The following is a 24,481-nucleotide window of genomic DNA, read 5'->3' as shown; positions in this document are numbered from 1 at the left end:
TATTTAACTCTTCAGCCTTTGAATCGGTTTCAAATTTACTACAGTAAGTTTCTAGCTTCCCAGTGGTCCTCATCCTCCAGATCCTGGACATAATGGTCAGCAACGTGCCTCTGACAGAAAGTTATTACCATGTCAGAGTTTTCTTCTTGTTGTGCTTATATCTTCTTCTTGTGGAGGTTGACTTTCATGTTGAGGGAAAATGTGGCTATGGAAGACTTCAAGCCTAACAGAAATTACATTTTTTGATGTTGTGAATGTATATGTGGAGTTCTGGAGGTGTTATGGGGTTTAATTTTGGCTTTCTCTTTGCATTGTACAAGCACGTCTTTCCTATAGGTTCTGCAGGTTTGTAAATAGGCTTAAACTGGAGAGGGGAGGTTGTAATGGGAAGATGATTTTGTGGTGAAAGCAGCTGGTAGTATTCCAGTGCACACATCTAGTGTGGGTAAGAAGGTACAGTTTGCTTAGCTATCCATTTGTTAAATGAGGAGAAAGATAACTCAGCTGGATATCTTGAGGCTTCTTTATGGATATGACTGTGCTAAGGTATGGTGGTGATCCAGCCAGGAGACTGCTTTTGTAGCAGTGGTTAGCCAGATACCCCTGAATTCACCCGTCACTGTCTTACGGGCCCTGAAAATACAGAGGGACATTGCAGGTGAAGGTACAGCAAAAAGTAAATTGTGTGGAGAGAGGACTTGTCTTCCTCCCAGACCACTGTGCTACTGTGGCTGTTTTCACTGAAATAGCAAAGTCAATTGTAGATAGTTGCTAGTGATAATAATGGTGATTAGATACACAGATATGTTTGTCTCTTAGGTAGGCATGGTTATACCATGGCTATACTCTACCCTGGAATGTCTTGTGCTCTTGCCATTCGCCAAATGAAAAACTGTGTTTCCTTACCAAAGAAAAGAGCAGGTATCAAAAGAGAAGTAAAAAGCCATGTAAACAGCATGCGGGTAGCATTTCAGCTGCCTTCCCTCAGGTGGTTTTCTGCTATAAACATTCTGTGGAAATATCATGGCATGTACTTTACCGGACAAAATTTTATCCTTAAGTACTGCTGTCTTCACTTGGAAGCTTTAGGAAAAAATATATGAAATGTACCCATTCTTCAGTTGCTTCTGAGTGTTTCTTGGGAACAGGACTAGGCTATAAACGCAGAAGACATAGTCAGAAAGGATGTGTGTAGATATCCCATATTTCTTTTCTATGTATCTCATATAATCAGTGAGTTTTTCATTTACAGATTATTATTATTTTTTAAATGTCATTTTAAAACCAAATGCAGGTCTGGCCTTGATGGTGCTGATTTGTGGGACACATTCCCGTGTAGTTCTTCGGTTCCCCCCGATAATTAGCACCTGGTCTCAAAATGATGTCAGAAGATGGCACCGGGATTAGGATTTTCGTTTCACGTTGATCCCGGCACTAGCTTGCAGTGCGCTGGCCGCCGCCCGGCTGCGGGAAGGTACTGCCGCTGCCGGAGCGAGCGGAGCCCGCGTTCCCTAGCGCCGAGCCCGCGGAACAGTCGCGGCTTTGGAAGCAGCTGCGGGATTTGGCTTCCGCAGTTCCTCACCCCGCAGGCGACGCGCTCAGATCCCGGCAGCGGCGGAGCCCCCGCAGCCCGGCGCCCCTACACACCGCCCCCAGCGCCGCGGCTGCCGCCGCTTTGCTCCCGCCGGCTCGGAGGCGGCGGGCGAAGCCCCCCCCGCCCCCAGCCGCGCCCCGGGCTGTGAGAGCGGGCCCCAGGGGTCCCGGCGGCGGGCGGGGGCGTCCCGGCGGGGCGGGGGGTCCCGCCCGCCCCCTCGCCCCCCGCGCAGCCATTGGCCGCGGCGCCGTCCCCCGCCCGCCGGCCCGGCCCGGCCGCCCCCGCTGCCAGCGCTTATAGCGGCGGGACGGCGGCGCCGTGCCGGGAGGTGTCGGGATGCGCGTTGCGTCGAGTTGCCTGCGCTGGGTGCTGCTGCCCCTGGCGCTGCCCCTGGCGCTGCCCGCCCAGCGGCTGCCGCTGCTGCCGCACGGGGAGGAGCGCGGCGATGCCGCGCTGGAGCCCGGGGACGATGCGCGCTCGGCGGCGCTGGAGCTGAGCACGGCGCTGCGCTTCTACGGCGCCGCCGTCCGCTCCCTCTACGTGAGTGTGGGGCCGGGAGGGTGCGCGGCCTCGTTCCGGCCGCCGCAGGGTCTTGGGGGCTCCCCGGGGGGGTGCTGCCGGGGTTGGGGTTGGGGCTGCTGCGTGGTGGTGCTCGTTGGAGTTCGCGTCGGTTGCGCGAGCGCCGTGGTCAGAGGTCGGTCCGAAGGCTTAACTGTGCCGGCTGTGTTCAGTCGGGTGTCAGAGCTGTGTTAGTTCCCTTCTCACACAGTGGGTGCTGCTGATTCTCTGAGGTGCACGCGGTCTGTGCTGGGAGGCGATGCAACCGACAGCAGGAGGGGAAAGAGAATGTAATGGGTTATCCAGAGTGAACATCGTCCCCAGGTGTTTTGTGTGCTCCCGCACAGCGTGCATGTCCAGCTAAGAAAAAGCCTCGTCTTGGTCTGCGTTTTGCATATTTCAGCATGCCAAAGTCATAAAACCGAAACTACGAGCCTCCAACCAGCAGCTTGACATGCCCAAGATTTGCACCTCTTAGCGCTGAGAGTGCTTTCTGCCCCTTAATGTCTTGGACACCCTCAGATGTTCGTTGCTCATGACTCTCTTGGGCAGGCGAAATTCACATCCAGAGCAATTGCAGGCTTTGGGCTGCAGACAGACGCCAGCCATGTGTGTGCCTCGTAGCAGAATCTGCATCCCAGGGTTGTGTGTGCATGTTTATAGCTAATGGAGGACGTTTAGTATATGAAGGTGGGATTGAAAACAGATTGTCTGGAGCAGAGCTGCTCCAAAGTAGCCAGAAAAAAATGTTTAATGCGACAGCATGTCTTCAGAACACTCTAAGAGTATTGTCTATTTTATCATTGCCTCTTTTCTTCTGAAGCCTCATCTAGGCTGGCAGTTGGAGATGCCAACTAGCATATTTAGAAAGGTCTTAATAGGGAAGGCCCGGTGTGTTTAGTGCATTAATCTGATCAAGTTAAAATCCACCTCCCTGTCCAGATAAACCAACATGCTTTAGCACCATGGGTCTAGGATACAATGCTGGGGACTAATCTACACGGAGACACTTGGGAAACTGGACCTCCATGTGGCTGCAGTCGTTCAAAATTTGATTCCTATGTACTTGAGTCTGTTTTACAGGTATTCACTGAAGATTTAACATGCTTGCATTACACTGAATTATATTAGTGCTGCCACTGAAGTTAGGCTCTTTTTCATTGTCCGCACTGCCCCTACCTAGATAAATCCTGAAATTACATCTGAAATCCAAAATTTCGAGGGATTCAAGTTATGCCTGTGTGGAAAATGGGCACTGTTAACGGCAGCTGGCAGTAAAGGCAAGTAATTCACAAGTAGTAAGTAGAGTCAAACTTCAGTTTGACCCTTAGTTCATTGTCTTGTCTTCCATACCCTAAGTCTGGTCACTTATTAGCCAACCCCAGTAAAAAATACACTTTTTGAAGCACAGACATATTCTTGAAAGATAGTGGGCTGTGTATGCAATCACTGAGAAGCAAAGATAACAACATGTCAGATAAGTGACAGAAAGGGGACAGAGTTTTCAAAGAGTAGTAAATTGGTTAACCACGCTAGGTTACTTTAATAATCTTGTTACTTGCCCATGCCATAAAACAGGAGCAGTTCTAGTTAGCTTTTGTCTGGAAGAGTATCCGTGTAGAGCCTATTCCAGAATCACTTTTAGGGTACTCTCAGATCGATTACTCAGTACTAAGGATGGGCAATTTTAATATAGGCAAAGTCTGATAATGAATGGTATTTCAGTGTCAGTCTAGATAATATGCAGAGTTTTTTATCTTGCGTTTAATCTGTCACAAGTATTGCAAAACAGAAGCGCAGTACAAACTGTATGGGGGTTGCAAAAGGAGAAGTATACCTGTTAGGAAAATGTATTGAGCAGTCTTAAATGCACCTTCACTATACACAGTTTTATTGTATATTGGCAATAAGTACTTATTAAGCTCTATGATGTTATTTAGTGAGCAGAATTCACCAAAGTGTTGCTAGTTGATAGTAAATGTTATCAAGCTTATACAATTAACATGTGGTATTGGTAGCAATACATTACAGTACATCAAGGAATTCCTGGATCAGATTTTGAGTTGTGATGAAATAGATCTTTCTGTCAGTATAATGTGATTAGTTTATCTTAATTTTTGAGTGCTTGATTTTTGCAAGTTTTGCCTTCAATCAGCTGAAAATTTATGTGGGTTCTCTCTTATTTTTTCCAACAGTTGAGAAGCTGAGTTGTTTGAGTTAGCTCTACACGTGAATAAAAAGGCAAGGAGTTTTGAGGAACGATTGTTTAGTATCAATTTGTCATAAAATCCCTGGCAATAAAACTCTTTTTCTTTTCAGAGACAGAAGAGAGAACTTTTATATAAGTGGAAACAGACTTTCACATACTGTAATGTTTTCCTGTGCAAGACCTATGACATTGAATTCTATCACTAAGTGATACTGGTCTATTTGTTTTAATAACATACTTTTATTAAGGCCTTTCCAGTTTACACTAGGGCTCACTGCTGTGGAAAAGTTAAAGGATTAGGGATTCCTTCCTTTTAGGGAAGAATCAGAGTCCTTTAAGGCAAGTTTGGATTAGTTTTCTAATCGTTACTTTTATTAACATCCTAAATTTATAGTTGGTCATGTTTGTATTAGAAAGTTTTGCTGCTTTAAGTCAACTGGCAATTCGTTATACAAATACATTCAATTTTTCCAAACTCCCTTACTCAGAAACACTTAAGTCCTCGAAATGCCTAGTCACTGTACAAGCAAAAATACCTCATTTGTTTGAAACTTTGATTTTTGTTATATGCACATGGGTACACCTTTTTTCTCTCCATAGAAGTACTTTGTTACTTCGTACTTCCTTCTTCTCACTTGTTTTTTCATTGTGGATGTATAATAGGGTGTATGTGATTTGTTCTGCTACAAACCACAAATGTATGTTAACTATGTGTGTCATCCAGAAGTTTAACATGCTAAAAATACATCTGTGTTTAGTTCCTGTCAAGTTAAATAGTATTTTACTCTAAAAGGAAAGATGTACCGTACAGCTGGTCTTTAGACAACGCCCACCTGAGGCCTTTCTTCCCCCCCCCCCTTTCCCATTTGACCGGAACGAAACTTTAATGAAACCCAGTACTTACCCCAAATTACTTCGCTTTACTTTGGGGTTCCACACTTTAACTGTCTGTGTGACCTTAAACATGAACAGGGTAAAGTTAAATTGTACTATTGACCATCTTTTTCAGTATAAATGTATTGTTAAATCTGAAAACTAAAACCATTTTTTCAGTAATGGTGAACATTCATTCTCTACACTAAAGTTCTCTTTACAAAGTGAGCAGTTTGTGTATTTATTTTCATTTAATGGCTTGCAAATGTTTTCTCTGGGTGATAGAGTACTTGCAGCCAAACATTCCCTTAACAATTGAAACGGAACTGTCTCATTTATAAACTACAAACATGAAAATGGAGTTGGCATTTTTGCATCTCCCTAATAAAATTACTTGTTGCATTTAAGTTTTTTAACAAGATACAAAGTGACTAGTCAGGAGCATGCCCCTAATAGGTGAAAAGAAGAGGGCAAAATGTTAGGTCATTTTTTCTGGTCTCTACTTAATTTTGTGGTCTTAACTAGTCCTGACTGTATTTTCTCTTAATGTTATTTTAATCTGTCATAAATGAGGGACCATGCAGCCACAAAGTCTGCACACACCAAATCTGATGAAGAGCATGGAATTTGTTTAAAATATTTGAAACACCAGTCATCTCTCACAAGAGGATTTAGAGTGGGAGTGGGGGTGCTTGTGTACAGAAAGTATAAGCAAGGAGTGGAAAAACTTTCAATTTACTCTAAATGTATTACTTTAAAGGTGGACTGCATCTCCTTGCTAGAAGTTCTTAGCCAGCATACTGTAATGCCCACCATCTTCCCAACTGTCTTCCAGTGGTATAGGATAATTGGTGAATTTTAATTTTTAGGGTAAGTTTTAGCTTTGCTTTACGGGGGTATGAGGCATTTTCTAGTGTACAGGTGTTATAGAAGTTTGGGAAACCTTTCTGGACTAAATCGCTGTTATGTATCTGCCTGCAATTGCAAGGTCTAGACTGGGGTAACTCATACTGTCGTTTTAGTTCTGTATTCCTAAAATTCATAGTTCACCTTGGGATCTCTGGCCACTGTTAAGTCACAAATGATTAGAGGAAAAATGATCGTGATACACAGCAGCTTCTCCCCCTTTCTAACATGGCCTGTGTTCCCGTCATGCTTGTGCATGATTATATACTGCTTAGATAACTTTATGCATGAACAGTGTATCCAAGATAACTTCCCATTTTTTACATGATCTTAACTTTTTAAATTATTTCTTCACTGTAGCAGTAATGACTTTATATGTCTGCAGACCATACAATGAGCATAGATCAAGACATTTTCAAAGTAAATTCTGGTATACTCTGTGAACTACTTGCTAAGTTGAGCTAATAGTTCATGCTAACAATTATTTATACTCAAAGCTGATTGACCACTAGCCTGTGGCAGGGGGCATGCTTTGACCCCCTGGGTAGCCAAAGGAGGGTTCAAGGCATAGGTGTATGTTGTATATGAAGGGGTGGTAGTAGCATGACTTTCCATACTATACTTGTTCTGATTTGCTGCATGTAGTGGTAGAAATTGTGGTCTAGATTTTAAAGGATGTTGCCAGGAAATATGTAGCCAACATCCCTGACAGGCTTGCACGGCCCACAATTTATCTGTGTCTTGAAGAATATATGTAGTACTGACCTTCTTGTTTCCAAAGGTATATAGTAGAAAAGGGGAGGAAAAATTCGGAGACAGTGAGATTGATCAGACACAGGGAACAGCTTTTATTGGAAGCGTGTGAATAGGCTGGAGGTCTCCATTCTGGAGGAGAAATTACACAGGGGGAGAGACTGGGTAGGATTTGAATGCATGTCCCAATACATAAACTAGGGGCCATCAAATGAAGTCGGGAGCCAGACTGAAAACAAACCAAAGTAGGAGAGACCTCAGGGTATGAGTCACAGATCTATGGGATTCCTTTTTAAGGGATTTTGTGGATGCATAAAGTTTATATGTGTTGAAGGGAAGACTTAAGAAATATGTGAAGGAGATCCACTGAGGCTGAATAAACAGTCAAACCACAGGGAATCCCTTGAGCTGAATGTGGTCAGAGACTGGTTGGAGGAGTATGTGCATGCCCTTGGCTTGTTCTGCTGAATCTGTAACCTAGCAGGTACGGCTGAGGACAGGCTACTGGGCTAGATGGCCTTGTGGTCTGAGTCACGGTGAGCATTCTTACCCTTTTCCAAGCGTTCATGAAGGTTGCATAACATTGTGAACATCTTGACTGTGTGAAGAGATTCAGCAGCGGTTTGTTGTTCTTGGAATGGCAAGAATCCCTGTGCGTGAGGTAAGGTTTTGTTTCATAGCTTGGGGTGCCAGTTTTGGGACTTCTGTCCCTTTCTGAGGGGGCAGCAGCTCTAGAGAGGTGAGTGCCTGGCTGCCTGCAGACAGTCAGATGTGTCCAGTTGTCGGGTAATCAAACACTTGGAAATAGATTTGTGTGTGGCTGATACGTACGGTGCCATATATATCTGGAAGAAGGGCCCGGACGAAAAGCTGTGTGTGAGCAATTTATATACTGCCTCAAGGACTTGTAGTCTTGCTTGCTTTTTCTGTGTGTGTGAATGCCAGCTCTGGTTTGCCAAGGAAGTTTGGCTGTCACACTTGGACATGCCCTAGCATCTACCTGTGCGTATGTATGTATTTAATTTTTAGTCAGAGGTGGTTGGCTGTGAGTCATCATCTCACTGACCATTAAATCTTGCTGAGGCAGTATGTATGCATTTTCAGATGAAGAGCTTCACTTGTATATGTTAATGTGCATCCCTCCCCCCAAGTAATAGAGCTATTTTTCCCTAGGACTGTGTCAGGGCACTCAGCTGTAAGGGAACTTACACAGTGGCTTGTATCTGCTGTAGAAATTCCATCTCCTAGCTTTTATAGCCTTTGGTATAGGAGCTGAGCTTACAGCATATCTTAAGAGTGAGCAGCAGCTTGTTGCAGCCAACCTTGCACAGTCGCAGAGAAGTTCCTAGGAGGCTGGTTGCAGTGAAGTGAGGAGAAAAGAAAGCGCCAAGAGCTTTTGGTGATCTGGGAGGGTCCATACATAATTCTTGACAGACTCACAGTGGGGTTGCACTGGGTCTTGGTGGGAGAAAGACTGGGAAACTTGTGAAATGTCGTGGTTATGTATATCTTTATTAGAAGAGGCAATAAGTACCTGAAATTTAAATAGCTAAAATCTTTATCTGGGGAAAAAAAAGGTAGGTTTATCCATAAAGTGGACCTCTGGTTTTGGGCAACTGAAATCCCAGGATTCCTGACATGGGATACAAAACAGAAATGTCAAAAAATTCAGTTACTTTTGAAATACGAGACTTGACTTTTGACTCAGTTTCTTTTGGAAATGCAATATATATATTATGATCTAGAGCACATAGGTGTGGGTGATAGCCATATGAACCATATCTGTCTTATAATTTCCACCTTTTTATTAGGTTGCCACTAATGGGATTATTGCAGTGAATGAGCCCTCAAGTGAAGAAAAATATCTTGGTCAATTCCCAGTCAGTTTTGGGGCTATTGCTCCTTTTATGGCAGACCTAGACACAACAGGTGGACGTGGAAGTGTGTATTACAGAGAAGATTCATCCTCAGATGTCTTGCAACTTGCCTCAGACTATATCAAAAGAGGCTTTCCTGAGAGTACTTTTGATCCCAGCAGTGTTGTTGTTGTTACGTGGAAGCTTGTGGCTCCTTACCAGGCACCGGGAGAAGATCATACTTCAGAAGAAAAGGTGAATGTTAATCAGAGCTTTAAGTCGTGTTGGATGTGTTCAGTTGCAGTGTAACACTGTAAACTGTTGTTTTGAAGGCTTGAATTCCATTGTGTTTAAATGTGTGTACAGTTAAGTATGTATTTTATTGTTGAAAAGGCTGTAGCAAAATAGGAGTTTCCAAAATTTTACTTGATTTTTATTTTACAGTATTTTATTCATTCAAAAGAAAATGCTTGAATCTACATAGCTGATTTCTTTGTATTCCTTGACAACTCTTACTTTGAATGTTATGTGTGATGTGGTAATAACTGAAATGGTAGGATATCCTGCCCTCCCTTTGTGCAATATAATCCAGTTGGCTTGCATTTTTCAACAGACACTTAAGTCATTTTGACATCAAACTATCAAAAATCTGACAGGTATATGGAGTAATAGGAACTTCAGACTGTGAATCCCTTTTGGACAGATGACATTGAATTCATGCTTTGTAGCTAGTGTTCAAGGAAGAAGCAGTTAGAGGTTTGGGTTTTATTATTTACAAATCATTTTCACTTTTTAAACCATGTTAGATACTATTCTGCAAAGATATGTAAATTTATGCACCATCATTATCCCAGCTGATAAGCGTGCTCACAGTGTATGAAGTTGAGGACATTACCACAACATAGCAAGTCTTATTTTGTTAAAGATTAATTTCTTGTGCCTGACGACGCAACAATTATGTTTGCAGTAATGATTCTGCACTCTGATAGCAATGAATAGGCGATGTCTGAGGTGTTGTCTTGATGGTTCCTACAGGAGAAGACACTTGCAGCAACATGAAACTTGAACTCTTCTTGAAATACTCTGTTTACAGATATTTTTTTTTCTATTTAGTTAGGCACATCACTCTTTTTATTTTAAGATGATATAGCATCCTATGCACAGAACTTAGAATTGTTATGTTTTAGGCAGCCTCTCTGACTATTTCCTAAGAGATTTACCTTAACTTTGATAATGCTTTCTTTTTAATGTTTATGCATGCTAAAGCTAAAACTGCCTTAGCAAAACATAAGCCTCTGTAATAATGATATCTCCTAGGAAGTACATGATGCATTATACATGATGGAAATTCTGATTTTGACTTTTTGTTTTAAAAGAAGTTGTTCTGTTGTATATCTTTACTATTTTTCTATAGTAAATGGATGTTAATTTTTTTCCACAGAGAAACACATTCCAGGCTGTTTTAGCCTCTTCTGACTCCAGTTCCTATGCTATTTTCCTTTATCCAGAAGATAGTTTGCAGTTCTATAGTACATACTCCAAGAATGGTGATGAAAAGATTCCTGCTCTGGTTGGCTTTAGTCAAGCCTCTACAAACTACTACTTTTTGGAAACGCCAGGATCATACAATGTCATTGCTAAGGATGAAGACAGCATTAGAAACCTGCACAAGTATGCTTTTTGTTTGTTTAAACTCCTTGAGAAAACACCAAGGAGTTCCATGGTTTTCTTAATTGTAGCATGAGTCAGTGAGAAATAATAAGATCCCATTAGCTATTGCATGAGAAATCACAAAGTTTACAACTCATAAATGTCCACCCACTTAAGGAATATGAGGACTTTGGTCTAATTTGTCAAAAGTTCATAGTTCCATTGTCACTGGTAGGAGCTGCTGTGTACTTAGCCTTTCTAAAAATAGGACCACTTCAGACTTCAACTCTTTATCCTGGGTATTTTTTGAAAGAAAAAAATGAACAAAAAGGCAAGGGAATGGGTTAGAAAGTTTCAGTAAGTGTTAACAAGATCTTTATGCCCCAAATATCTCCTTTTGTTCCCATCACTTTGGAGACAAGAAGGCTAGATGTTCTCAAGAAGAGAGCTCTGGCTGTGGAGAAAAAAATGCTATCCAAACAGCCAGGGGTGTTTTATAGCTGAATAAACTGTACCTGTAGATAAGTATGCAGATAAGATAATTGGACAGTTTTGTCCTGTTATTTCTCAGCAAAGGGTAACACGTAGGCTAGAAATGCTATGCAGCTTGTACTTGATCATTTTCATTTGGTATATGCTTCTCTTTGATAGAAGCAGCAATGCTGGAAAGCAAGGTGTCTGGGTGTTTGAGATTGGCAGCTCATCTGACAGTATTGTGCCTGCCAAGATCAGCAACGTTTTGGAGAGCCTAGAGTCCAATGAACAAGACCAGGAGATGACTTCGAAACCGTTTATGTCAGACTATGGCTCTACTGAAATAAGACAGCAATATGTCACCAGCAGTACGGACAGCACAGAAGAGGATCAGCACCATGTTACATATAGTGTTCCTCAGCTAGCTGCAGAAGACTTTCTGACTTCGTACCAAGATGTAACAGGAACACCTTCAACTGAGTCTTTTTACAGTCATCAAGATTTCCCAACAGCAAAAGCTCCACCTCGCCAGTTCCAGCAGTTCCCCCCACAGCAGCCCCAGGTCATAGATGTGGAAGAATTTGATGAAACTGGTATAGGTAAGGTCTTTTGTGCAGCTTGGATCCTTCTAAGATGGATAGGCTGAAAAAAAAAAAAAACCCACCCCCAAAAAAAAAACAACCCCAAAACAGAGGAGTGCAAGAAATTGAACTACTGAAGAAATAATCTGTTTCTTTCTCACTACCTTCGTATCCGAGAATCTGGACATATTTAATATGTTTGTGTTATTCATCAAGATAGTTAACTTGAATGTCACCTCAGATTCAGATCTTGCCAGTCTAGTAAACTAGCTCCCCAACCAAGCTCACAGGAGGACACATTTACAGTGTGTCTGTGGGAACTGAATCCCTCTGAAGGAAAGCTTCCTACAGAGATAATTGCATTCCTAAAGCTGACACATTCTTAGCGGGGACTGATTTCCCCACCTCTTTTGCCCAGGACTGTTCTTAAAAGTATGATCTTAACTTTAATAGCTGCATTATTTGGCTGTTCTTGGTAAGGATTTTACGATCAGTTCTACTGAAACTGAGGTTTTTTCCTTTCATAGATGTGTTACTGAACAGAGGTGATTTAATAAAGGTTGGGAATAGTAACTCTTGCAAAAATTGTTGGCTAGGGTTTCATGGTCTCAAGTTTTACAAGGGTGGGATTAGCAATTCTGACTTCTGAGGAACTGTCTATAGAAAATTCAGAACAGTGTGGCTGACTGCCCAGATGTTAATTGTTTCTTGAAGCAGATGTGAGAATTGCTATCTCCATGAAATGATGGGGTAAACCAATTAGGATTACAGGGTGCATCAGTTGGTGCATGGTCCTGGGTACTTTACTGAAGGGTTTTGTTCTGAGGTTGGAAAGGCTCCTTTTTGCTTTGGTTTGGAAACAAGGACAGGTTAAAATGATTGTGTGTTTAGTTTCACCAAGAAAGTTTAACAGATCTGTGTTAATATGGATCCACTGAATTCAATAGAATTAAAGTTTTCTAACATCTGAAGTCCTGCAGAATGGCAGACTGTTACTTGCATGTTGCAAGGTTAGCAAAAATTGGTTTCAGTTGTTTGTTTTCCTTAAACAGAAAATCAAAAACCAATCAAGTGAGTCTAGAGATATTTTTAAACTAAACCAGGGATATGTGAATACTATGGGAATTACATGAAGTCTAAGTGTCTGGTCTTATTTTCTACAGTGTTTCGCTACCACACAGATGTCCAACAGACTTGTGCTAACAACCGCCACCAGTGCTCTGTTCATGCTATTTGCAAAGATTATCCCAATGGATTTTGTTGCAGTTGTATTGCTGGTTACAAAGGAAACGGCAGACAATGTGTAGCAGAAGGTAATGTTTTTGAAAATTAGGTACGTAAGCAGCAATTACACGTGACGTTCTTGAATAAGGTGACCCGTTTTCAATACTAAAAAAGGTGTAGTTAAATATTTTTTGAAAGACATTTTACTGAGATGTATTGAAAGGTATTGTAAAACATCAGCTATACTTTCTAAACTGGCGTGGTCTTTTGAATGAATCAAGTTATTTTAAGTGGTCATTATATCATTATGCATTTTAACATGACTTTCTAGAACCAATAAACTTCGGTAACTGACATAATCTAGTGGATAGCACAACATGCAGTGGTTTCTTGCTAGAATTACTCGTGAAGTTCCAATGTGTTATAATCTGATATGGTCCTCACTGTGGGAATGGACAGTTCAAAGGGGATGAACAAATTAACTTTGATCATTAAACTAAAGAGTATGGCTCCTCTTTGTCTGACCCGTAAGCTTCTTCACTAAATGGCTAATCTGCCAGATTTTTGTTACATACCCATTTAAACTTTGTTCTTGTGTAAAATCCATAAAGGAATTTCTTATGTATACACTTGTAATCCTCATGGTGACTTGACTCAGAGTATAGATTCATTTCAACAACTGAAATAGCTCATGCAGACTTTGTATTTTATAAGGTGGGAAGGCAAAACCTACTAATTAACTTTCAATTCATAAAAATGAATTTTCAAGAGAAAGAAAAGAAGGACCTGACGATAATGGAATTTGAATTTGCATGTAGGAAATCATACACAGAAGAAAACTAGCAATCCAAAGTAGCTACTTCTGTTGGTTTTTAAAACGGTCGATAGTTTTGAGTCAAGAAATAGAATAGGTTAGAATAATAGGTCAATTATTTTAACACCTAATAGTGTTAGCCTTCTAATATGAAATGAACAAATTTACATTCAGTAGGTATCGATATGAAGTGTGATGTTCAAAAGTTTGTGTGTGCCACTTTAACTGTCAGAGATATTGTAACAGCGTTATGGGGCTTTCCTTGCAGACAAAAAAGATAAGGAGGATAAAGAACATCTCTTCAGGCAATTTTGGCCACTTAATCATCTGTATAATGAATAACTGTGCACACACACACGCATGCATGTACCTATATACGTACATAAGCAAATTAACACACTGTTTGTAGGTAGCTTTCCTGTCCGTTGAATTCTGTGAGCATTTGTTTGCTGTTTATTTCAACACTAATATATTTGAACATAGAGAATACCGAGTATGTGAGAACTGTCTTTTTGTTCTGATGCATTGTATTAATTTGCCAGGTTCTCCTCAGCGAGTCAATGGGAAGGTCAAAGGAAGAATCTTTGTAGGAAATAATCCTGTTCCAGTTATATTTGAGAACACTGATCTCCACTCCTATGTTGTGATGAACCAAGGGCGTGCCTACACTGCTATCAGCACAATCCCAGAGACTTTGGGGTATTCTTTACTGCCTCTTGCATCTATTGGAGGTATCATAGGATGGATGTTTGCTGTGGAACACCAAGGATTTAAAAATGGATTCAGTATTACCGGTAATTTCTAAATTAAAATAATGTTAAAAAACTGTGCTATGCTTTCCTCTGTCTTGAAAGAAAAGGAATGTGCATTTAGAAGCAATATGGAATGAAAACATGTTTAGTCTGAGCTGCAAATGGTTTCTCTGTAATCAAACTTCTCACCATTTTTCTTGTTTACAACGTATAGTGCACAAGCACGTAAGTGTGTTAGAAAAAATGGCTTGGCAGTTCCTGTGCAAGAAAGAGATTATGTAAAAGGATTTTATTTTTGGTACTAGAATGTACAGAACTACTGAAAAATCTGCCCCTACATCTACAAGAGGTTTAACATGTTAATTGCCTGATTGTACCAATAGAGAAGAAGAGAAATGAAAATCTGACCTCATGAAGATCTGAAATTCTTAACAGAAGCAGTTGCTGCATGAGATGCAAATGATTCTGTTAACTTATTTGAGGGAAACCACAGTTCACAATTACAGCTTTTCATAAGTGTTTGAGGCTAGATCTGGTTGGTGGTGCACATGAATTCAAGCTGTTTGAGGAGAACATGTGTTTCTTTTTAAAATGTTATCCTTTACAGCACTGTACTATGAATTTAGTTGAACATAGCTTTTTGTTTGGGGATTTTCTTGGATTTGGTGTGTTTGAAGTTTGTCCTGGAATTTACAGCATACGTTTCACTTGGGCTTGATGTGGAAACAGATGTACTAGATTTTTAAAACTTTTTTAACTCACTGTATTCCTAATGGAGGTCTTCTCTAAAGTGTACAACTCCTTTGCCATTTTAACTGGAAAGATAAAGCCTACTGTTGCTAGATTTGTTGGAACTTTTTTTTTTTTTCATTTAAAAGCTGCTTCAGGTTTACGTGTGATTTAGTATGTTCATTGCTTAAGAAAAGATAGTTTCCTTGTAGTATCCAAGGATGTTATCAGTACACCTCCAGAAGTTAACTTCTGTAGAAAACCAAAACATTATAAATTATGCTGCATTAATGCTTGCAGAAAATAGTAATTTATATTTTATCTACAAGAAACAATACTTTGAATAGAAGGATTCAGAAACTGCTATTAAGTGGTTTAACTAATACCGTTTCTTTAGGTGGTGAGTTTACACGGCAAACAGAAGTAACTTTTCTTGGCAACAATGAGAAACTGGTTATAAAGCAGAAATTCAGTGGAATTGATGAGCATGGTCATCTTACCATCAGCACAGAAATGGAGGGCAGAATACCTGAGATCCCATCTGGCGCATCAGTCCATATAGAACCATACACTGAACTCTATCACACTTCTAGTTCTGGTAAGGTTCCCTAAGAATGAAATTATAATAAAGTGCATGTTTCTTAGAGCAGAGTGTAAGACAATCTGAAAATCTGAAAAACATTATTTTATTCCTTTCTCAGCGAGTGTACTCCAGACCCTTCAATTTGTAGACAGTTGGGTTTTGCCTCTTAGGAACAGGTCCCAAAAGAAGGCGGTTTTTCAGTGGAACAATGTAAATGTGTCTAATCTTTTTATTGGGGGGGGGGGGGGAGACTTTAAGTTTCTCTGAACCAATGCTTGCAAAATACTCTTTATTTCCCTTTTTGTTGGCCTTATTTTCATAATGCTGATGGCAGTCATACTAGTTGCAAAGCTTTTTCTAGGGTCCACAGCTTTTCACTAGGAGCTGTACTGGTGTATAACTGTTTGTGGTAATGTCATTAAGTGGGCTTTGGTCTTGCCCAAGAGACTGTGCAGACCAGATATTTACTGGTATGTGCCATGTAAATTGCATTGTGTTAGTAACAAGCATTTGTCAGTATTAGATGAGCTGAATTTGAACAAGTAACCAGAAAATTAGGAGCTTCTTCCCTTACCAGTTTGCTCCATTGTCTCTTCAGTACTCTTCTCTCTCCTTTATCCCACACTCTGAGATTTGTAACAGAGCCATTCTTCATTTCACTGTTTACAGGGGAATCTCCCTTCTTTTACTTTCCTCTTTCTGGATAAAACTATGGGTGTTTCAACACAGCAAAACCCAAGTGAGGCTGGAGTGTTGCTGCTGGCCAGCCAGCCCGGCTGCCAAAGAGCAATAAAGAGGAAACAGTCTGTGGTGTACCCAGGTGAAACATGAACACTGGAGAGAGCTCACTTTGCTCCAGGGGTGCACTTTGATTGCTAGAAATAGCTGACAATGGTGTAGTTACATCATGACTGCCTTATGTCTGCTAACGTCTGACTGTGGTGGCCAGTGCTGAACCCCTTTTGCTGCTTTGCCTGTTACAGAAAGTGAGGTGGAGGCAGGAGGAATCTTCTGCTTTGTGCTGAACGGCTCCTGAGTTTTGGAGGAGTTGTTTGGGCAGTGTGCACTCTGTAGAACACCTGCTGCCTTAGCAGAAATGCTCTGCCTGTGGAGGAAATGTCAGAGGCTGGAAGGAGGCATCCAAATACTGGATTTGATTTACCAGTACTCAAACAGCTATTCTTCTGCTGTCCTATGGCATATTTGATAGACCGTTACTTGGCAGAGATAAAGCTTGTGCCAACTGTTGCAAGTGGATTGATACAGGCATATTCTGGTTTCCAAACAAAGAATAGTGGGGTTTTGGGAAGATTTCTGTTGGTGGGAGGATCCACAAGCCCAGATCTACTTTGAAGAGTTTTGGTCACAGTTTTTCACAATATAGAAAACTGTTGTGAAGCATACAAGAGCTCTCAGACATGCATCTTCTTGAGGACTCAATATTCAAGGCCAGTAGCTTACAATGAACTAGATGTGGGTGTAGTTTAGTGCTGGTGAGGTGGTCCTTGTCCTTAGCTTGTAGCTCCATTATGTAAATTCATCTAAAGAAACCTCTGAGCTTCCTGAGTTGATTTTCCTTGCTTTACCTGGCTTTACCCACAAAGTAAAGTTAAACTTTAAAAATATTTCAAGATAAATTAAATGACTCATTCCTCAAGGCTGTGATACCTGAGAACAGAATAGGCAATTGACTAGGCTTATTCCTTTGCATGGAAATACATCCACTTTCATAGCTTCTTGCCTTTGAAATTTCTATTTGTGCTACTCAGCCTGTACCCCGAGTCTACAGACAGCGGTTGGCAGAGTATTTTTGCTCCCTGCTCTGATCAGTGTGTTTGTTGCCATGTTGCAGTGATCACTTCATCATCCACAAGGGAGTACACAGTGACAGAGCCAGAAAGGGATGGCGTTGCTTCCACATACACAGGTGCCTATCAGTGGCGACAGACCATCTCATTTGATGAATGCATTCATGATGACTCTCACCATGCTGCCTCTGCTACTCAGCAGCTCTCAGTGGACAGTGTATTTGTCCTGTATAACAGAGATGAGCAGATTCTGCGATACGCTATGAGTAATTCCATCGGCCCGATCAGGGGTATGTATGAATTGGAAATCTTTCTTTTTCTCTTTTGTGAGTAATTAAGAGCAGGCTTCTGGGTTGTTTTTTTTTTCTAGCCTGCCTTAGCTGGGTATTAACAAGTTAAATTAATTTGATCTATTTATGAGTAGATGCCCAGGTCTATCAATTAAGAAGAGAAATGGAGCTGTTGAAAGTTTGTATTTTTACTTGGGAAAGAGTATTTAAGTGACTACCTCCTATTGAAATTCAGTGTAGTTTGTGTCTAATTCCTTGAAATACTCTGTGTACCACCTTGAATCTATTGCTGCTCAGACACATGGAGTGTATCGTTTATCTTTACCTAATTTATAGGTCCTCTGTTAATGAGGGTTTTTATATTGCCAGAGCAAAGGGTAAAAGAGGGGAATAAGATTTGCCATTGGAACAGCTGGTTGCTATAAATTATCTTGAAACATGTCATTTTATCTTTGGAAGGTAGGCAGCCTATGAAGTATTTTTTTTTTTTGTTTAAGCTGTCTAAGTTTGTCTCTTTGCACTAAAATCAGAAAAAAAACCAAAGGAGCAATTTGAAAATGCACACCAGATGAGTAGAAGAAAATACTCTGCTCACTTGTTTGTTACAAAATAAAGTTCTACTAATTAAAATAAATAAACCAAGCTGTTAACAATTGCATTTTGGGTCTAGTGTCAGTGACTGGAAGATGCATTATCTCTGTCAGTCTGGCTCTTTAGAGCGGTTTTTGTGGCTTCTCTTTTTTAACTCAGCAGTCCTTTGCACAGGAACAAGGAATACAGGTGCTGATGCTATGTCTTGTCCTACATATAAGTTGCAAGTCCCCTTCTTCCTGGTGCAAAAAAAATTCTCTTTCCTTGTTTCACGTGCACTACAAGCAGTGGCCTTGGCTGAATACTCTTACTTGGATAGAGTTGTCATGGCTAAATGTGATCTCTCTTGTCAGATGGTTCTGCTGACATTAACCGGAATCCTTGCTACACCAGTACCCATAACTGTGACACCAATGCGATGTGTCGTCCGGGAACTGGAAATAGTTTCTTCTGTGAATGTTCGGTTGGCTTCCGTGGAGATGGAAACGTTTGCTATGGTATGAGAAAACTTTCATTACAAAATGACAGCTAATGTAGAATTTATTTTGTGTGGGATGCGTTGACCCTCAGGACTAGCCATTCTAGCAAAATCAACTGTCCTGAGAGGCTGGTTTGGGGAAAGATAGGTTAGAGGGATGCTGGGGTATCTCAGTAATCAAAGTGAGCAAGTTTGGCTGTGTTGAAGGGTCAAACTTGGATGTTTTGCTAGTTTGCAAAGTGACTTTCCTCCCCAGTTCATCTTTTCATAAAACCTGTGGGGAACTTAGCTGTGAGAAATATACTGTAATGCAAATTCTGATTAAAATTAGGTTAAACGTTCTTGAGGGAGATGAGGAATGGCATATGCACATATGTACAGAGCACAGATGTGTGGAACCCACTGAAATTGTCTTTTTCAAGATCTGCTTTGAAAATCCTTTCAAGGACTTAGATAGTTCAAGGAGACTTTTATTTCCCATCTCTGTATCCTTAATGTATTTAGGTTTTGTTCCATAATCAGATCACAGCACAAATACTTGTTTTCAAGAGGTGAAAGTATGTATTAATGAAATATGCATCATCCATATTAGTTAACTGAGTTGGGTTTTTTAAATAAAAAAATCAAAACACCAACCCTCCCCCCACTCCGACCCTTAAATGAACTTGCAAATGAAAACAACAGTATCACACTGTCCCTCCCAGTCCTCTGGCACTGTGAGTTGAATACCAGTGGCTTAAAGATGTGTATGGATAATGGAAGAGGAAGTCTTTTCTAAAGTTCATGCTTCCCCAGTAGTCATCCCTGCTTCTGGTCACCTTGTAGGCAGCATTTTCTTTTTCAGTGGCTCCTCCTTGCTCTTTGTTTTCCTGTTCCTTCCCTTCTGGTTTTGTTGGGGTTTTTTTTGGTGCACATCAGCTGAGGACACAGTTACCTGAAAACTCAGGTTACTAATATCTCTTAAAAGGTATCGTCTGTCCAAGATGTGGTTTAAATATATAAGCCTGCTATTACTCAACAGTTGAACAGTTTCTGTTTTTCTGGTATTTTTATTAAATGCATCTTTGTAGTAACTGGAATCCTTATAATATTCTAGATGTTGATGAATGTTCAGAGCAACCAGCTCTATGTGGCAGCAACGCAGTCTGCAATAACCAGCCGGGAACCTACCGCTGCGAGTGTGTTGAAGGGTACCAGTTTGCAGCAGATGGGCGGACTTGTGTTGGTGAGTTTCACATTTCTTAAAAGCACTGCCCACCAGCTTTCAGGCTGTGATTCATCTCACAGAGACAGAAAACAGAGCTTCAAGGATCTGTGCTGACTTCTAACGTGAGCTGAATCTAGGAGTTCCTGCTGCAGTTAATTATTACAATCCATTAGGTAACTGAAGAAGGTGCCTGAAGAACTTTGTTTTTATCTCATAAAAATTCCCCATTCAGAATGCTTGCAACTGGGGAGGAATGATTATTGAAAGCTTTTGTCCTTTCTTTACCATCATTTAGTTGTAGATTTCATATGGAAGTAAAATACAAATTTATAAAAGAAGCAGCATTAAAGTGAGAAGTTATTTATTTGTATTTCACAGCATGTCACTTTCAGGATGAGGCAGGGCTTTTTCTGCATTTTCTCTAGTGCTGTGCTTTGGCTTTTGGGGGGTTTGGGTTCTGTTTCTTTCTTATATCTAATTCAGAATTAGATTTAATAGATCAGATTTTAGTTACAGATTCTTCCCTTGGACAAGGCAGTGCACAGGTCTGAACCAGTGTGTCTTGGCTGTTGCAGGCTTATTCTGAAGTGATAATTAGTCAGGCTGAAAAGAAATTACAACTACAGATCATTTCACTGTTAAAATCTCTGACATTTGTAGGAAATCTAGCTGGTTTGTTAATGGACCATTAAAACTTAAAATTCAGTAGTTGTCACTGAGTTAGTTATTTTTATTTAATTTAAAAACTTTTTTCTCGAGGAAGCCTGAGTTTACCTGTACTTGCTGAACTAAGATTTTCCTAAAGAGGTGGTATTTTTTCCTGTTTGTTGTTTTTCACTAAAGCTGTAGAAATTCCATTTGGTAGCTGGTAGAATTGAAAGGTGGTTGAGTGGGATGTGTATTGAAAGTGATTTTTCCACATAGAAAGAAAATGCATGAGCTTTACCCTTGAGAAGATAAGCTGATTCTTTTGGGTGTCATATATATTGCAAATATCAAAAACTAAATAGAAAACTGCAACTGTCAGGATAGGATATAGGATATATATACATGTATATATATACATATTTATTTTTTTTTTAGTTAGAATTTTTGTCTGTTTGTAACCTGACAGTAATACTGTAGTGACAAAACCTATACACACACTTCCAGTATGGTTGGACCAGTTCTTGTTTCTTTTAGGCATAAGGGATAACACCTGAGGATTACGTTTGCGTCTGTCATGACTGCTTTGTGGTGGAAGCTTAGCTCCCTTTGATCAGCTAATGCATTCAGGTCTTTCCTTGTTGTGTTCTTCAGCTAAGACTGAGGAGCCTTCATTTAACAGCAGAATGTTGCATGACTTCTGTTAAGCGTGTGGCTTTGCATGCTGTGGGCTCACAGTGCACCGAGCCTCCCCTTTGTTGCAGAACAGTCAGAAAAAGCAGCTTCTACTGGGGTGCTAGAAGGGTGAGATGTGGAAGAGAAGTTTATATTTTTTCCATTATGTTCACTGCTGCACTTCTATCACTTGGACCTGAAAGGGAACATTTTTGCCTCCAGCCATGAACTCACTGGCTTCACCCTACCACTTTCCCACAAAGCTGATGTGTCACACTTCTAACAATTCCTTGCCCAGCTTGAAGGACTTCAGTGTGATCCCTCCCATCAATCAAACCCAAACTTTGCATCCAAAAGACTGAAGAGAGAGAACATCAACTCCAGTTTTCCAACAGACTGAAAATAAATGTCATGGTAATCTTGTTCCCCTTTCCACAGGGGAGGGTTTTATAACCCACAAACAACTTGAACCTGAGAAGGGGCAACAGATACCCTCTTTGTGCTTTTGCAGGTTGCTCTGGGATGCCAGCTCTGACTGAGCTTCTCTGGAACTGCAGCTTTTTCATGCTAGCTGTGTAACTCACTGGATAACTTCAGATGAGAGTTGTAAATAAATCCTGTTCTCCTATTTGTAGGCTGAGGAATAGGAGGACTTGGGGACTCCCTTTGAGCTCCAACTCCAAATCTTATGCTTTTATAATACAGGTCTGAATATGTTATTTTGTAATCTAAAATTTACTTCATCAAACAGAAAGATACAAATTATTCTGACGATGATGTCATCTCCTCCAGAGAAATGGAAAAAATGGCTGATTTCAGATCTGGCACTGACAGCAGATTTTTGTTATTTCCCTGCTGATACTGTGGTAGCTTCCATCTGTGTACTGTGATGAAAGGAGCATTGTAGAGTCTTGTCCTGGTCCCCTGTAAAGTCCTTGTCAGAACTGTGTAAAGAAAACCTCAGTGGACTCCCTGTTACAGCAGCTGGAAGTCTGTTTCTAGTTGTACACACTGCAAACTCACCTATTTCCAGGCCCAAAATTTTTGTAGTGTTGTGCCTCTTCCTATTCTAAGTACCATGGTTTCCTTTCCTCTTCTCTGACATAACAGGTAAGCATACACAGGGCTCCAGTGACTACCTGAAATAATTTGTGTGTAAAGCAGTACAATACCTTTAGAGTCACTGCTGTCAAGGATGAGAAAGTTGTGGAAAGCTGCAGAATTGGTCCCAGCTTCCTCTGTTGGTCAAAAATCTCTGTAGTAGTTGACAAATGTGTTTATCTCTTGGAGTGAGTCACAGCTCCTATCTCTTGCCAAAGTGACAACAGCCCTGGGTCAGTGCTAGGTTAGTATAGTGGAATATCTAATAATTCCCAGTGCAGTGAACTGGCCACTTAGCTAACACGTGAGGTACCTCTGTGAGATGCCTTACATTTCTTTATTCGGGACTTCTTTTTATTAAAAAAAAACTGTCATGGACTTTAGGATCTGTCACTGTGGTAGCCTTTCTTCCATGTTCTATATGAACAAACATCTATGAGTTGCTGAGGTCAACCAGTTCCTTGCAAAACATTAATAAGGTTTAACACAAGTGAAAGGGGAGATCTTGGGGAAAAAAATCCCAAACTCCAAAACAGAAAAAGTGAGTTTTCTTGTTTCCTTTCTCTTCTGTATGCTTTCACAGCTGCTGTTCTCTCCCTATAAATTTCTCTTCTTATAAACTTCAGACTTTATGGAGGAAAACTAAAATTTTCATCTTCTCTTTTGTATATCTAACCTGCAGCTGTTGAGTATGTCATAAACCATTGCCAGATGGGCACACACAATTGTGACATTCCTCAGCGTGCTCAGTGTGTGTACACCGGAGGGTCCACCTACATCTGCACATGCCTCCCTGGTTTCTCCGGAGATGGACGTGCCTGTGAGGGTAGGTAGCACCATTTGTTGTGGGGGTTTTGTACTCTTTATTGCACAATTTGTCTGGTTGTTGCAATGCCCTATAGTTACATGTGATTTAAAGTAGGAAATTCCATAGTTTAAATCCCTCGAGCAGGCATTGCATTAAGCTTTTGTCCTTTCCTCCCCTTGCCTTTGAAATCAGTCTTCAATATTTGAGCTACAGAGGGTCCAATATGAAGTAAATGCAGAAATTGCAGTAGTTGCACTTGACAGACGAGTTCTTCATCTGCTGGAACTGTGTGCACTGTATTGGTTTATGTTACTAAGGTGGTGACACATGATGCTCAGACTATGTAAAACAAATTATATTCTGTTTCATTTCCATTGGAGTGCACTGGGGAAGCAGCATTAACTAACTACATGTTGGAAACATTGCTGGCCAAATCCTGCCTCTATTGCTGTGTTAAGATTTTTGCTTGAGAAATATGGGCATATATTTCTAAAATACTGTGTGAGTTAATAATGCTGGTTACTTATCAGAATAGTAGAGTGCAGGGATTTGCTGAGAGACAGAACCTAAAATACATGCATGCTTTTTTTCCCCTCCTTTGCATTTCTGTATAGACATTGTTCCAAAGGTCTGTAAGTCTAATCAGATATCCTAAAATAGGAGCCTGAAAGTAATACAGCAGATTTGCACTTTAGTTCATCACACTGATTTGTTCATCAGGAGGAACGGTTATCTGAAATTGATTTTTGCTTTTACAGATGTAGATGAATGCCAGCAGGGCCACTGTCATCCAGATGCTTTCTGCTACAACACTCCTGGGTCCTTCAGCTGCCAGTGTAAGGCAGGTTATCGTGGGGATGGTTTCCGGTGTGTGTTAGGAGGTAAAATTTTATAGTTCTTGAAAGTTGGACCAGAAATATAATTTGCAAATTGGAGGATATATGTTAATTTGGTTCCTCTCTGGAACAAATTGTGTGTTGTCTTACTGGGGTCTCTATTCTTTCTCAAGTCTTTCAAGTTTTGAGTTTCACCAAAGTTATGTTAAAATCCGTATCTTGACTATTATCACTTTTCCATGATATCCTGTTCAGTATCCCCTTTTATGTTTTGTTTGTTCTATCCTCAGCAGTTCTTAGTCCCAAGCTGATACTATCTTTTGAAATTGCCTTATGTAAAGGTTTGACCACAGATTGATTTGCTTTGCAAATACAGTAGTCGCTTAACCATAAAACATCTGGAACTGTTGGCAATTTAAATGAAATGCAACAATTACGGGAGAAAAGTGAAGAATGAGACCAAAGTACCTGCACTGTTGTCTGCAG

General features: G+C 40.6%; 1 protein-coding gene across 1 annotated transcript in view; it reads left to right on the top strand.

Annotated features, from left to right (window-relative positions):
- Window positions 1–1,904: 1,904 nt before the first annotated feature.
- NID1 (nidogen 1) overlaps window positions 1,905–24,481 on the top strand; it is a 46,865-nt gene continuing 24,288 nt past the window's right edge. Inside the window, exons 1-12 of the mRNA XM_005436585.3 lie at window positions 1,905–2,134; window positions 8,705–9,004; window positions 10,191–10,420; window positions 11,051–11,472; window positions 12,618–12,767; window positions 14,035–14,286; window positions 15,371–15,571; window positions 17,409–17,654; window positions 18,599–18,742; window positions 19,820–19,948; window positions 23,034–23,177; window positions 23,918–24,040. Coding sequence (XP_005436642.2) covers window positions 1,931–2,134; window positions 8,705–9,004; window positions 10,191–10,420; window positions 11,051–11,472; window positions 12,618–12,767; window positions 14,035–14,286; window positions 15,371–15,571; window positions 17,409–17,654; window positions 18,599–18,742; window positions 19,820–19,948; window positions 23,034–23,177; window positions 23,918–24,040 — 2,545 coding nt within the window. The 5' untranslated portion in view covers window positions 1,905–1,930. The remainder of the gene's footprint in view (window positions 2,135–8,704; window positions 9,005–10,190; window positions 10,421–11,050; window positions 11,473–12,617; window positions 12,768–14,034; window positions 14,287–15,370; window positions 15,572–17,408; window positions 17,655–18,598; window positions 18,743–19,819; window positions 19,949–23,033; window positions 23,178–23,917; window positions 24,041–24,481) is intronic.

This window comes from Falco cherrug, chromosome 6, assembly GCF_023634085.1.
Source record: "Falco cherrug isolate bFalChe1 chromosome 6, bFalChe1.pri, whole genome shotgun sequence".
Lineage (NCBI taxonomy): Eukaryota > Metazoa > Chordata > Aves > Falconiformes > Falconidae > Falco > Falco cherrug.
The sequence above is the reverse complement of the archived record's forward strand: the minus strand, read 5'-3'. Positions and strand labels throughout refer to the sequence as shown.